At 37.6% G+C, this 16,213-nt stretch overlaps 1 protein-coding gene across 8 annotated transcripts in view; it reads left to right on the top strand.

Moving 5' to 3' along the window:
* TTC29 (tetratricopeptide repeat domain 29) overlaps nucleotides 1-16,213 on the top strand; it is a 317,361-nt gene that overhangs the window by 118,275 nt on the left and 182,873 nt on the right. For all 8 annotated transcript variants that reach the window (XM_085222176.1, XM_085222178.1, XM_085222186.1 and 5 more), the window contains exon 2: nucleotides 10,457-10,722. Coding sequence is in view for 2 of the 8 variants with exons in the window: in XM_085222186.1 (XP_085078312.1) it covers nucleotides 10,665-10,722 (58 nt within the window). In the remaining 6 variants the exon portion in view is untranslated. The remainder of the gene's footprint in view (nucleotides 1-10,456; nucleotides 10,723-16,213) is intronic.

Genomic DNA, 16,213 nt, shown 5'->3' with positions numbered 1-16,213 from the left:
TCACAAGGTAAAAGTTTGATTGCAGCTAAAGAAATTTTGTATGTAGTATTTCCTGAGGACTTCATCTCATTTACTTATGGGGTCAGTGAATTCTCAGAGGTTCTTGGCATGCACTTACAATTTCCTTTTTTTTTTTTTTTAAAGGTGTTTCGAGTAGGACTTGGCTTTAGGAAAATATTTTTTTTCTTGAAACTTCAGATTGCATGAGTATAATAAAACATTTGGGGTGCAAAGCAGACCATTTTTGATTTTGATCTCCTTGTATAGCTTATGTAAGTTCTGGAGAGCTACAGTAAGAAGAGGCAGCATGATGTGTGCGTGTTTGCTCAGCACTCTCACTTGTAAAGCACTTTTTTCAACTGATAAATACCTGCCAGGTTCAAACTGTTTGGCCTTGGCACTTTTGTGGCAGATTTCCCTGGCTGAATGAAACTTCCCAGAAACACCGAAAATGGTGTTTAAGGGTAAGTTTAGGTTGGATATCGGGAAAAACTTCTTTACTGAAAGGGTTGTTAAGCACTGGAATAGGCTCCCCAGGGAGGTGGTTGAGTCACTATCCCTGGACATGTTTAAGAACCGTTTAGATGTGGTGCTCAGGGACATGATTTAGCAGAGGGTTGTTAGAGTTAGGGTAGTATGGTTAGGTTGTGATTGGACTTGATGAGCTTTAAGATCTTTTCCAGCCTGAGCAATTCTGTGATTCTATACATAAGTATGCTGGTTGGAGAACTGTTAGTTTGCCGCCTTAAATCGGCGTCCATGGCCAAAATTGAGGATGCTTTACAATCGGCTCTGTATCCGTCCCCTAAAGCACGCGGGACCGGTCGTTATCTTGATCTGATCGGGGTGTGAGAGCAAGCAGTGTGCCAGCCGGACACTTTCCCCTGAGGAACGAGCTTTTCGCTCCGCTCCGTCGCCCGCTAGATGGCACCGCGGCTCCGTGTCACCGCTGTGCTGTGCAGCCCTGCCCGGGAGTCCAGCCACGATCCTTGGCAGAGCTTCACGCTGCAGCTGGCTGTAATATAACATCGGGTTATATCTTTTTCCAAACTGTTATGTGAATGGTGACAGCGTCGTTTGGTTTGGGCTCTTCACTATGTGTTCTTGAAAACTGTGTATATGAGATTTTCTATTGCATGTTGCACTCAAAAATCTGGGCTAACAAAGCTTTATTAAGGCCATAAAGTCAAGCACACATTATGTTTAACATCATCTATACATCCTGCGTTTTTTTCCTTTCTACAGGCATAGAGAAGCATAGTGTTTATGTATTCAAACACACGCTACTTATTTCTACCATAGCTTTCATCCTCAGCTGCAGTGGTCTTTACTTAATCAGAGATATTGTGTCATTGTACTGTTTGTATTCTTTTATGATGACTGAGTTGGTAATCTTTCTGGACACTTTTGCAATACTTTACAGTACTCATAAAAATCAAGCAATGTTACTGTGTAACAGAGGAAGTGTTGTAATACAAAAGGCCCAAACCCAGCCCCCCAGCCTTAATTTTGGTGGTCACACTGAGATGTCTTGAAAATTCATCTTAAGGCATTTTTATACCATATTAGGTTTTCAGAAAAACGTTATAATACATTGAACTTTGGCTGCGACTGTGAGCACTCAGTAAACTTGGCCAGACATTTCAAATGGGACGTGTAAAATGTGAGAGATTTGGTCATCGTCCCATTATTGAAGGTTTCTGTTCAGAGTCCAGCATTGCATTATGCACAGAAGCAGACAGAGAACCACATTCTTCAGGCAGCATTCAACTGCCTTGGCCCTAGGAATATCTATTTTTCCTCCCTACAGTGCTCTCATTAATCTGTCACCTGTCTTATGAGTTATTAAAAAAAAAAAAACAAAAACAGGGCAATAGTTATCTTGGCCATACAGCTGAGATCACTGTAATGTATATCACAGGGACTAAGCACAGCAGAGAGCACACTAAGACAGAATAGGCATTTATAATTGTGATACTTTTTATGTTATTATGCTTGCAATGAAGACATTAATTTTTTAATATTTTGTGCAATTTCATAGGTTTTTAGAAAAGCAAACTAAAAACACCAAAAACTACATGTTTTATGGAATCATAACACCTACAGTGGTCATCAGCAAGACAGCAATTTCTGGAACAACCCAACATCTGCTACTTGAGCTGCGTAATTGACAGTGGTAGCACACACTTTTTTTATACTGATTGTCAGTAGAAACAAAGAAGGGATGTGAATTCCCTGGATTCCCTAACTTGTTGCTGGAAATAGAGAAACTTTCCCAGCTCCCAGGGAAAGGACTCCTTGCTGATTGATCAGATCACCAAAGACCCAACCTTTCTGTCCTTTTTTTTCCTCCTCATGTCTCTTCTTCAGTATTCTGTCTCAACGTCTTTACTGCCACTGTTCCACCCCATCCAATATTCTTCTTTGAATCTCTCATTTTTTCTCCCTTCATTGTCTGTAGCTGCCTTCTCTCCCTGTCCAATCTCCCAGCTCACTCTTGGTTCAGTTTGACTTAATTTGCTGTCCTGTGAAACCAGCGCTCTCCAGAGTGAGTTTACATGAGCTGATATCAGTTAAAATCCTACAAGTTTCCCGTTAACTTCCTGATTATTTCTGATGTCAGGCTCTTAGGCTGGGTAATGCCATGCTGTTCCTCTGCTCCCACTCTTAATTTCTTCCACTTCCAGTACCAGTTTCCTTCTTCTCAGCCTGTGTTAACAGGCAGCCTTTAATTGTGGGGTATTTTCCTGAATGTAATTTCCCCCCCTGGCAGAATTATTTTTCTGTCTGTATTTAAATTAAGTAGGTCTTATCTTCAGATCAGATGATCTTTACCTGCCTTTTTTAGTATACTTCAAAGAAGTTTTCAGTTCCTGAAAGTTCTTGGAGAAGATACATTGCTGTTGAATGAGAAAGGAGTGTGTTCAAGTCTGTGTTGAATTTTGTGACCAAATCAGCTTGGCTGAATTACTGTGAGACAAAAAGTGGACAGCGTATCTTCTAGCTCTTTCACCTCAGTACTAGATGTAATAGAATCATGGATTTGAACTCCAGAGGGGATGATCATATCATCTTGTTTGAACACCTACATGCTGCAAGCCCTTATGTTTCATTCCCTTCATATATATTGGATTTGATAAATTGAATTTTGACACTGCGATGATCATAGCTTCTAAACAAGGGTTGGAAAGCCTGAGGAAATGCATGCACACACACACACACACACTTGGATGAGAAACAATGTGAATCACTGCATTTTTCAATATCACAGTGTTTTTCTGAGAGCTGATATGATGACCATGGGTAATGTAATTACAAACTGAATAAAGAGCTGATGCCAGAGTATTTACATTTATATCCGTTTCTTGCTGCACTATTTTCTTTTGAGCTATTTTCTTCTACTCCAAGACGTAAGATGTGAAAATTTTGCTGCTACTTAGGATTGAGCAGTTTTCTTTTTCATATCAGCACGAAATTAGGAGTAAACTTAATTCCCATTAAGCTGAATTTTATCCTCTCCTCTTTATATTGAGTGCCATTTAAGTAGGCAATTATAAACCTACAGAATGCAAAAATAGTCCCTGAGGAGAGAAGGTGCGTGGAAGTCAAGGACTGATTTGGTTAAGCTTGAGTTTCTCATTGTTTCTTCACTTACAACAACAATGAAATTATTTGTACTTTACTTAGATATGTTCCACAGTATTTAGACATTAATAAGTGGTGTAAGTTATTCTAAGGAAGCCTGATTTATGTGTTTTTATACTTCATGACCAGACTGTCTAATTGATTTTCTGAATTAGTTTTTTCTTAAAGCTGTATCGTGCTTAATTTAGAAATAATTTCACTAAAAATATGTGCACTAAAACATACCAGTAGCAGTGTAGGAGCTGAGGTGTACAAGTGTGAATTGTCTTTGAAATATCCTAATGATTCTGAGCTCTTTCAGAAACTTATTCAGTTTTAAAAAGCAATTTTATGAATCAACTTTCAAAATTAGGAAGAAACACAGAAATCTGCTAGCTTTACTAAAGTAAGAATTAATTACTTAAATTCTAAATGGTCCAGTGTTTTGGCCATGTAGAGGAAAGTAGACTGTGTCTGAATGAGTTAATGTTGTCATTTCTCTTCTGTTGGAAAAGCACCTGGAAACCTCAGTTGTCACCATCGTGTGTTGTTACTGCACATAATAGCCTCTGGTACGCAGCAGGTCATACTGGTGATCAGCAGGTGTGCTGATCCTGTCTGGCCTAGGTCTCTGAATAGTAGTAGACATCTGCTGCCCAATGTTTACAATGAAAATAGGTATGGCAGATGGTAAGGAAACATGGGAGCACTCTTAATTCCCACTTTATGGCTGAACGATTGAGAAACTGATATGGAATGGAACTTGCCCAGGGTCACAAAGAGGTTGAGTTAGCCCAGGAGTTAGGCTGAGCCCCAAATGAACAATTTGGTCACACATTGCCTATCATCTGTAGTCCCTTGTGGTTAACAGACTGCTGGGTGCAGAGGCAGGATACCATTGCCAATTGCTGTTCAGCTGCTTTGAAGTAAGTAATCCTGCTGTGCTGAAGGTGCGGGACTTGCCCAATTTCTGTGTGTGTGCCCTGGGCATTTAAAGCTCTGTATCTGACTAAGATCTGAACTGCCTTAAGTGAAACATCAAAGGGAAGGTGCATCTCAAAAGTCGTAACATTGGAGTTTTCCGTGCCTGTCCCAAGTTGTGTGCTCCTTCTTGTGCCATCCTTAGGCTCTGCAAAGTAGGTGAGTGAGGAAAATGAGTGCTGCTGTCTGTTCAGCCATCTGGTGATTACAGTACTTGTGCAGGGTACTTGAATGGATTTAGATCCATGGCTCAGAAGCATGCCCTGGTCCCTCAGCTGTAGTGCTCTGAACTGGGGCCATGCTTGCTTCCCTTTATTTGATATAAAATGCAGTGGCTTCCCTGCTCATTATGCTGGACTTTTTTGAATTTCATTCCAAAGCAATTCTTCATTTGCGTCCATAAGGAATGTAGCAGCATGCGCAGGCTGATCAGGTGCAGCAGTACCTGCAGTTGCAGTGACTTGCTCACAATCGCCGTGCTCATATTGATAGTTTAATCTGCCTGAACTCAGAGCTGACTAAGTCAAAACAGGTGACTGCACGTTTGCTGATTTTTTTCTGAAATTTCTTCCTGAGCAGTGAAGAGAAATCGACAAGAGCTCTTAAAGACTTTCAAAGCATCAGAGAGAGCACAAAGAGGAGCGCTGATTTCCCACTGGTTTGTGCAGAAGATTTACCGTGCCTCAGGTTCCAAATTGTTAACTGGAAACAATGCACCCTCACACAGGGGAAGGTGAAAAAGAAGAATATTTGTTATTCTTCTACACATGTGCAAATGTAGAAAAATCAACTGGAGATATGAGTGCTGTTAAAACAGCTGTGGTAGCCCCAAATGTTTTTAGGTATTTCATGTTCTATTTCTGTTGCAGAGGAAGAGCGCTGCTCCTTTTTCTCATTTCAAGTCCTAATGTCACACCTTACAGCTAAAATTTTGATGTAGCACGAAGTGAAAATGACAGTGGAATGTTCTAATGTTTCCTTATTTGATTCCTTTGGACCAAAGTGCGTTTGTTACTGCCTGGTTTGTATGCAGTCTGCAGTCTCTCCAGCTGTTTTTCCTCCTGTTCTTGCGATTCTTTTAAAGTTCTTAAATCCCTGAAAATCCTGAAACAGGGATGAATGTTGAGGTGCAGATAGCAAGATCCTAACCTCTTTCATAGTATGTCTTTAAATGTATGTTCTTGTACATTTAAACTACAGAAAAAAATAAGCAAACCTTAGCACGCTGTAGCAATAGAGCCATAGTCAGGAATTCAAATGAACTAATACCTCAAATTACAGTTTTAAGTTATAAATTATCTGGCTATGAATTTTTTTTTTCCGATTTGCTCTCAGTGGAAGGCTGGGCTTATTTCCAAAGCTGAGGCGAAAACAGAGCCTTTTTTCTTTTCAAAAAAAGATGTAAAGGGTTGTTTTGCATTTAAAAAAAGGCTTTATTTTCATATCCTATGCATTCAACAGATGTTAGTCTTAATGAAGAATATATCTGGGGATTTATTTTTAGTAATATAGATATATAGAAATACTGAAGAAAAAAAATTAAAAGTCATGTGGAAATCCTCTTTCATGTTTTTCATTTATATCAAAGGTGAATAAGCTTTGCGCTAAGCTGTTTGTTATTTGTCAGTGTCAGTGTGTGTTTTCCCATTGGCTTCACTGGAAAAAGGTGCTTAGTTTGCTTTCTGCTACTGTTATGGAAGTTTGTATATATAACTGATACTTGAGGATTTAGACAAAACCGAGACTAGTTTGAAGTATGCTCACAAAGATATAAATGATGTAGTATGTACAGGTTTACTTCTTATTGTATGTTTGACACATTAACTCCTGCCTAGTGCCGAGGTGAGTTGACCACTGTGAAGCTGGCATTAGTTCACGTAGTTGTGTATAGTTGAACTGACTGTTAAGTAGTTACGCTAAATCAAACTAGTCTATGCATCACTTATCCACATGCCTGTATGTCAAAGAAAAGTGGATAGTAAATGAGCATGGAATTAATATTACTAATCTTTCTTTCTTTCTTTACTTTGTATTTGAATTATTCATTCAACTAACATCTACCTTACTTTGACTACCTATTTTTGTCTTCTAAAAACTGCAATGCAACTGAGCATCAGTTTGAGGGATATTAACAGCTTTCAAAACTATCTAGTTGTTCTTAGACTATTAAAATAATAATAGTAAAAAGTCACAGAAACATTATTGAGCATGTATTCCGTTTCCAGAAGAGGGGTGGGAGGAAGAGGAAATCTATTATTTAAGAAAGAAATACAGCCAGTATGATAAAAGTGCTTTCCCACGTCTTCTGGCCAGGTTCTACGTGCATATAAATGTTTCACGTTAAGCTTTAAGATCAAGGACAAGTCTGTAGGGAACCTTGTTTCCTGGGGATCTGCTTGCAAGACTAGCTCCCAAGTACTGACTTCCCATTTTTTATTTGGTTATTAAGGATGAAAGGCTACATCATTTTCTGGAATAGCAGTTCCTTGCATGCCATTATCTTTGTCCACAGCTATGAAACATGCATTTCCATAGGTTCATGTGGATACTTAGCCTAATTCAGCTCAGCTACTATCACTGCTGCTTTATACATGTTTAATTTAAAGGATCACCTTTATATCATGTTGTAGAGTGAACAAAAGATATGTGGTTCAATTGTTGAGAAACTGTCTCTTTATAATGGGTCTCCAGCCTTTGTACCTCAGAGCTCTCTCTGTTGTGAAAAGAAAACACTGGAAGTCTAATTTTCTGAGATAAGTCATTCTTGTCGATGTGTTTATGTATATGCAGCCTTGCAAGTGAAAATCACTAGTATGAAGTTTTGCATACTACCAAATGTGTACAGAAACAGTGGAAAAAATGCAAGTGAAACCTATTTGTACTAGATTACATAAGCAAATCATCCATAGTTTTAGACTTTCTGGCACTTATTTTTCACAGCTTACCTGTATAAATATTGCTTCAACAAAAGACAAAGTCTTTAAAAAATAAAATAAATCAGACTGACATGATTAGCATGAATGTTTAAAATACCCATATAACAAGCTTAGTAGATGTATCTTTGGCTTGGAAAAAAATTTCCTCTTAGTTACTCTATTTTGTTACTTGGGTATTTTTTATACTTCTGTTTAAACGCTATCAACATGAATGCCTCTGAAGTTGGAATAAAACATTTGCATTTATTCTTCTTAAAATAACAGTAAACAATTCAAGCTGAAAAGCTCTTGCAAAATACTAAGCTATTACCAATATAAATAACACTAGCTGTATTCAATCAGATGTAACATCACTGTAAGATGATAAATGGCAATTACTTTCATATAAGGAGTATCAAGGATAGCACACTAGATTAGGTTCAAATGGTTAGAATGGAACAAACCTTGCAAAACAATGTGAGACCTGGTAATTTACCAAGAATGTGAGTAAGCATAGGTTTTCTTTCTTTCTTTTGCATAGGGCTGAAATATCCAACCTGTAGATCTTTCTCTTCCCCTGACCTACCTGCTTCAGTGTCTTGCCCTTAAATGTCTTTGAAGGTGTTTCTTATCCATCAGGATACCTGAAAAAAGTTGTTGTGGAGATGCTTGGGAAGCAGATGATGGCAATCTGTTGTCCGGAAAATATGTACTTCTGCAATTTGTCTAACAAGCTACTCAACTCAAACATAAACTTAGCAAAGATTGATCTATATTCTGCACTCCTCCTCACGGTCTGCTCCTGGATCTCTTTCCTGCAGCCTCTAGGGGAGAGCAATTGTGTTGCTCAAAACCAGACACAGGGTATTGTGTGGAAAAGGTGAAAGTATTTGTGCCTGTACCCTAATTTTGATTGCAGGACCCAAATGCTCATAGACTTAAGTGTATATGTATGAATATACCTGTATATAAAACTCTAGCTTCTAACTCTTCTGGCATAGACATACAGACATACACATTTTGGCATCCTTCCCCTGAGATATATGAACTGATTTCTAGTGTGATGTTCCTTTTTGAAAAGTGGGAACTTCTAAAGGAAAGAAAGGAACATTTATTTGAAAGTAATCATAGCAGAACTAGTAATCCCAAGCATCTGCAATTTTTACATTAAGTTCACCGTGAATTTAATGTAAATTGAAACTTCTCTTGTTTGCTGTCTCCAAACCTACCTGTGACTTTTTTCTTTGTTTGTTTGTTTATCAGGAACATTATATAGAATTCCTAAAAATTGAAGGTAACATATTGGTCTGTATAGTTATGATTAAAAGGAATTTTCCATGCAAAATATGAAAGCAATAGGAAGAAAAGGGAGTAAATGCAACTATTCACGGTGAAAATGAGACAAAGCCACAAGGCTTTGATATTTTGTTATCTGGTAATGGCGTACATCATTTTGAAAAGCTCTTGTGAGATATTGCATAAAAAGCTGCTTACATCAGATAAGAATTTATTTTCAGAGCTTGCTCTTGATTTGCCTTTTATATAATGCGCTGCCCATGGAGAAAACATCATTATTGACTTTTATTTACTTAGCTAATTAAAAAAGTAACATCTGGAAAAGTTTTGTTTTGACTCCTTGTTTCTGTGCTGGAAAATCTGAGGCTTTGCCAGCTAAACTGAGCTAACTATATCTAGCTTTACCAAAGTTATTCTATTTCTCCATCTGCTCTTACTTACAGCACTTTTATATAAAATACAATCCATTAAAACTTTTTTTTTTTTTTAAGATGGAAACTAACTAAAGGACTTTCAAGAAGCAAAAGATAAAAATGTGATTTAAATTCATCTAGTTCAGAGGACAAGTGCAGATAAAAGCACAGTAAGTAGGAGATTAATAGCCTTGGTGCAGGAAGCAGATCAGCCTGGTCTGCTGCCCTGGCAGCTCTTCTCCGAGGTCTTTGCAATGGGTAACTTGAGTTCAGATACTGTTTGTTAGAATATTTCAGGTGAGGAGAGTTACTGCAAAGAGTCGAAAGCTAAGATTTCAAAGAATCAGGGCCTCTGATCAGAAAAATCTTAGACTCGTGGATAAATATCCATTAACAAAAATGAACTGTTACACTTGTACTCCTAATTTAGCATAGCATTTGCTTGTTTTTCTAGTTCGAGGAATGTGTTTAAATGCTGCAGTAGGGAAAAGATATAATCTGGTGATAGCACTTTTCTTGCTTTCCTGTGTGGCATGAGGATACAACTCCATAGACTTTCTGAGAATTTCAACTCAGAAAATCTATTTTGTGGGGACCTGAAATACTGTTCAACTTTGCTCTCTACTCCTAACAGTTTGTTTTGTGGTGGGGAATGTTTTGCTTACTTCCATGTACTTTTAAGTGCATCATGGCCTGATGTGAACTGAGTAGTTAGTAGGCAGTTCTGATCTGGGCTTCCATTATTGGTGGTTGAATTGCTATCCAGTGTGAAAGTTGATGTCTTTATGTTATTTAATGTTTGTCTCTATATTTGTCCCTTCCCCCTTCACAAGTATTCTCTTTCTGATTTTCTATATTTTTCTTTTTCTCTCTTCCTCCTTCAGGAAGATTTTCTAATTACAGTGAATATTTAACATTTTTTTTCTCTGACTTCTGGTAATCTTAACAAATGCATCAAAATACTTTTACTTCCAGTACTCTTTTATTACTAAAATCCTCTTCTTTTTTTCTTGTTTCTCTTGAATTTTGATTCTGTTGTCTTTTCTCTGTCCCCTATTTTATCATTTGATCTTTATTTTCCTTCTTCACTTTTTGTCTTTCTTAATTTCCCTTTAGTTGTTCCCACAGATGATTTTGTCTTCTTTCTCCGAAGTATTTCTGTTCTATTTCCCTTTTTCTGATTCATTGAAGCCTGAAAAAGATTTGTTTTTCTTCTTTTCTTCTTAGGCTCAGTAATCCTTCTCCACTCTCAGAACTATGGAGGAGCGAGGTGGAGCCTTGTACTTCTGAGAAAGGATATAAAGCTGCTGGCATTTGCCCACCATAAGGAACAAGGACCTGCTCACAGAAAAAAAAAAAAAAGAAAGAAAAAAAAAAAATCAAAATGAAGAATCTCAGAGGAGCCCCCCCGAGAGCTGAAAACTGACTTTCCCTGATGTGGAAAAAAACAAAAAGTAGTTTACACCATTTCAACAGATCCCGATTGCTCCAAGGTAAGCCTTGTTTATTGATAATGTAAGTAGCTTAGTGTGTCTGCCACTGTGAAATTCAAAGAGAAAGGGAAGTTTTAAAAGTAACATGCCTGCCTAGAAAGTGTACTGTGACATGTAGGGAGCTTGACTTCAGTCTGATACATTTTCATGCTTTCCCTGCAAATCGAAGCGCGTGGTCATTAACGCAGTAAATCACAGTAATGTGTTATGATCTGATCTGGCATTTATAAGGAAATAGGGTGTCTAGCCCTGGCTGCCTCTCCTACAGGTCATTTGTCCTAGTGGTAAAGAGAGTGGTTGTTCCCAAGGGAAGAGAAAGCTGCCCATTATGTCAGCTCACACCCTGGAAAAGGCTACTGATTTCAGTGCATCTGTTTGTGATGTGCCCTCTAAACGGGGTCAGTGTTATAACGGGTAGGAGAGAGCAGTTTCAGCCATGAGTGAGCACTCAGATAAATGGTGTAACTAACTCTGTCAGAGATGAATATAAAACGTACACAAGATGGCTTCTTTTGTATTTGCTTTTAAAAAAAAGGAAACAGACGTATATAATGATATTTTTTTTCAGTCATTGATTTATATGCCACACAGATGAGAAGCAATATTCCTATGATGCCTTTATCAGTATTCTGAGAAGGACTGCTTTCAGGTTAAAGACTGATAAGCAATGCCAACTATTGACATTATTGGAACAGCCCTATCAGCTTTAATTTTCTTTTGTTTTCCTGTTGCCAAGGAAAGGCGTTAGAGAGGAAATTATGATCTCAAATTGGTTAATCGAGTGACGTGCACTTTTTTCCATAAATTGCCATGCCTGATCTTTAAAGCAGTATACAATCTCATTGCCAAGCAAGCAATGTACAGAATGTAGCAGAATTTACAAATATCATGTGTCATCAGTCTTTAGGCCAGTAATTCTCAAACCAAGGTGAGCTGTCCACAGTGTCACATTACGGAGTTAAATGCACAAACTCGTTTGTCTTGTTTGCCTGTACTTTTGTATGCACAGTTTTCTGAGCATGCTAGAGACCGCTAGAGTGTGCTCAATTATAAGCCTGGTAGGAAGCTACACACACACAGTGGAGCACGGGGAGTGCTCAGGGTTGCTGGAAGTTTATTCTTTCCAGTAAATTAGGGAGCTTGTGCTCTTGTCATCGTAGATCAAAGTTAATTGACCTCATACCATTAGCATCAGCATAGTTAAGGCATGGAGTTTACGCAAAGAGCTGGAGAATTTAAAACCGTAAAGTTTCATTTTTACTAGTCTGTCTGTGCACATAAATTTTGGCTTTGCATGAGTAGTGTTTGTGCAGGCTCAGAAGATTTTATGCAAAAATTAGTTGTGCACAGGCTCCAGTATATTCTGTTTCAAACCAGTGTTTGCTTTTCTTCCTCTTTCTTCCATTTTTCTGTTTTTCTTCTTTCTACAAATTTACTAGTAGGATGAATGATCACCCACAGCATTTTCTATAAAACATAATTGACAGCTAATAATACTTTGTACCTCTTTAGCCTGGCATAGTTGATGTTTTCAAAGCCTTTACAAACATTAGCTGAATCAAGTGTCACCCAATCAAGTAGGCCGGTATTATTCATGTATTTTGACAGTTAAACTAGAAAACAAAATCAGTTTCCTTACGACCACAAGATGTTTGTGTGAAAGCTAAGAAGAGAACATGTATCTTCTGACATCTATTCCTATGCTCAACCATAGAAAGATATTTTTTTTCCGTATACGAATATGATTATCATTGTGATTGAAGGATTGTGATTAACATTCTTTTGGGAATAGCTAATATGACTTCTTTATTTCTATACCAGAAGCTTTCAAGTATAATATATCATCCTGAGTACGTTATAATAGGACTGACACAAACAGAGAGTACGCTAAAAAATTCTTCTCTGAAGCTCAGCTGGATGTTAGCACAAATGTATAAGGAAATATGTGAACTGAAAGAGAGAAACAAAGAATGGTAGAGAAAGGTGAGGAGATGCTGTCAGAACCAGCATAAAATACAGAGAATGATAGGAAAAAATAGGAAGAAAGGGGAAACAGATTGGATTTATGCATATCCAGGATTAAGCTGTGCATAGGTACTATGCGCAATGTAATAATCAGACAATATTTAGTAAAATAAATATATAGTATCTATATATATAGTATAGTATCTAGAATCACAAAAGTTTGGAGTAAAAATACAAAACGTTTCCTGTCACAGTATGCATGGACTCTGCTCTCACTTCTGCCTATTTTAAAATCATAACAGTAAGGGAATGGAAATATTCTGAATGTTCCACTGTTGTGATATGATAGTGCCATGTATTGGTGCTTATCAAATCACATCAAATCCTGTATCTGCGTGTTATTGGTGAATAGAAAAATATTTGGGGAGAAACTCTTAATTTACCAGTGAATACTAGCATTACTGTAGAAGGACAGAGATCCAGAAAAAAAATACCATACAGAGAGGTATTCTAAACATAATCACCTTTTTGTTTTCTTTTTTTCTTTTTTTTTTTAATTAATTAATAGCATATATTTCCAGTTTCCTCTTCCAAGGCTTTGGTATTACAGAATAACTGTTGGTGTTTAGTCACTTTCTGCACCAGTGATTCTATCTGCTGGGATTCAATTGATTTTTCACATCTCAGCATAAGAAGGCCTGGGCTGTGCCCTCTTGCCTGTGAGTGTGTGTGGTGGCACCTGCAGGAGGGGATGTCAGATCAAGTGCTTTTAGGACAAAAGGAACAAGGATGGAAAATACCACAAAGAGCTTCAGGTTTTGCAAAAACTTCAGGCATTTTCTGATTTCAGAAGCTTGAAATGTGGATTTCACTAATTAAGAGGATCTTTTCTTCTTACTAATGCTTTAAAAAAAATGCATTAGTGCTCCTTAGATTGAAGAAAAATTTACTCCCTTGTACACTTGGATTATATCCTCAAGACTTTAAGCATTAAATCAATTAATATTATTTTCTTATCTTATTGAAATATATTCCTGAGAAGTCCAGAAGTTTAGGCATGGATGTGGGAGCAAAGGGGTTGATGCTACGTTGACTGAGTTTTGTCTTTCTTAATACATAGTGCCATCAGGCAGTATTGGTATTAACTGCATTTAAATGCTGCCAGAAAACTTAAAATTTTTGAATAGGCTGAGAAGAATAATAATTAGTTCTCCCTGGGTGCTGTTGCTCTCTTTTGCACTTCTCTGATTTTATGGTTTCCTGATATATATATGTGTGTGTATGTGTGTGTTTTTAACCAAAAAAACAGTGAACCAGCAAAAAATGATTTATGTGTAGATTCACTGAGTAGCAAGATCTAAAGGGGCTGGACATAAAAACAGCAACAGCACCCTAGTACTAGTAGGCCAACAAATTTGAATATGAAGGAGGCATGTAGTAACTTGAAATCTAAGAAGTTTTATCAACAAGCAATATGACACTGGTAGGGATGAATGCAAATCTCCTAGGAAGGAGAGACATCATCTAGTGTATGCTGGAAGAGAATGTAGTCCATAGGGAATAGGTTAGAAGGAAGAAGCATGCTATGGAAATAGAGAACTGAAGAAAGAGTGGCCGAAAGCTGTGCTAAACTTGATTTTGCCATTTGCTTGTATACAGAGTTCTTCAGCTTCACAAACAGAAATTGAACATGGCAGGCAAAGTTCTGCTCAGTCTTTTCTGAGGAGCGCATGCACATTAAGCAGAGGGATGTGTGATTGATTGCAAAGCAGCTGAACAGGCAAACCCACTTCATAAGTACTGAGAAGTGCTCCAAGAGGTGCTGTAATACGAGTACTTCCTTGCGCTTTGTCCCTACTCCAAAATCTAAGCCGACAGATAATAATTAACCCTTGAGGGGGCTTGTTTAATTTGCTAGTGGAATATCAATAAAAACGCTGACCCATCTGGCTCAGCGTTCACAGATTTCTCTGCAGTATAGCTTTCATTTGTTCTCATCCCTGAGAACAATAACCTGCTTGAAGCTAAGCTAATTTTATTTGAGCAGGATGCATATTTGCACTTGCAACTGGGAGGAGCCTGAATAGTTTGGCTGCTAACAACAGATGTGGAATAAATTGGACTTTGTGTGGACTGGACTCTCAGCCACAGCCAAGAAGAACAATGTTCAGGAAAAAGGGGCAAGACAAGACTTGTGTATGTAGAACTTCTACTTCTCTTACTGCCTCATTTGGAAGATATTTCACAAAATCGGGAGAAAGTTACAGAATGACAAAAAGAAAAAGCATAAAAGAGATAGTAAATGGTCTCAGAGTTAACCAAGGTGAATTTACTGCCACAGGATTTATTTCAGTCTCAGTGTTGCTCAAAAAATTAGTGTGCATTTAACTTTAATCTGTCTAGCTTTTAGTTGTCTATGAAGGAAGAATAATAATAATGTTGTTTCAGCTGGTGGAGGCTTTGTATGTGAAAATACATGCAATCTCACTGTAAAACACTGCATATCTGGAGACATAAAAATCAGTAATTTTACTCTCAGTGCAGGAATGTAGTGCATGTGAATATAAGGTTTGGAATGATCCATCTAGTGAATAGTATTTAATATGTAAACGTTTTCTAAATGAGGCAATGATTTTATAGGGAAAAGAGAGATGATCACGACATTTAGGATTGTAGCAAACTGCCGTTTCATGGAGAAAATCAAGTTTTCTCCATTAAGTTGTGTTTCCTTTGTCTTACTGTGGATTTGTGACTGAACAGTTTAGCAATTTTTATGTACTTCAGAATTAGTATTGCATATATATATTTAATTAGATATTACACAGAGAGAAAGAGATGGGAAGTTTTACTATATATGTATTTATGTGTACATATTTTTATGATGTATTTTGAATACTTTGTTTTATGTGCACATGTGTAGTGCTCGATGTGGAGTGTCAGCATGCGACAGCACTGTTGCACCCACCAAGAAACAGACAACAGGATTCACTCAAGCTGTAGTCAGGCTTTGCTCAAAGTTTCCCTGGGCTTCATGCAGAATTATTTGAGCGATGCCTGGGGGTGCCAGATGGTGCACTTCTGGTGCCGGGTGCTATGGATGCCCACAGGGGCCTTTTGAGTATGAGTCCATGGATGTGGCCAGAGGTAACTGCTATTGCAATTACTCTGAGAACAAGCTTTATAAATGCCAGTAGAAGCATTCATTTAAAATTTCAGCCTGTGTCTTATGCTGTGGTTATTCAAGTTAGCATACTGTAATTCTAGTTGAGGGAATACATTGAAATTAATAGGCTGCAGGCTTTGATAAAAATTGAACATGGAATTTTTTCTCTAATAATATAAATATTAGAGAAATATAATATAATATATTTCTTACAACTTATACAACAATATGTTTGTGTTTGCTTCATGTACTGCTGGGCATGTACCTCATGCTGGCTGCATGGCTCTAAATTCAATTGAAGGTGTGGCTCTTCAGCAGTTGACTGGCTTGCTTCTGTGATATGAGGGCAGCTTCTGCTTTGCT

This window comes from Meleagris gallopavo, chromosome 4, assembly GCF_905368555.1.
Source record: "Meleagris gallopavo chromosome 4, MGAL_WU_HG_1.1, whole genome shotgun sequence".
Taxonomy (NCBI): domain Eukaryota; kingdom Metazoa; phylum Chordata; class Aves; order Galliformes; family Phasianidae; genus Meleagris; species Meleagris gallopavo.
The sequence above is the reverse complement of the archived record's forward strand: the minus strand, read 5'-3'. Positions and strand labels throughout refer to the sequence as shown.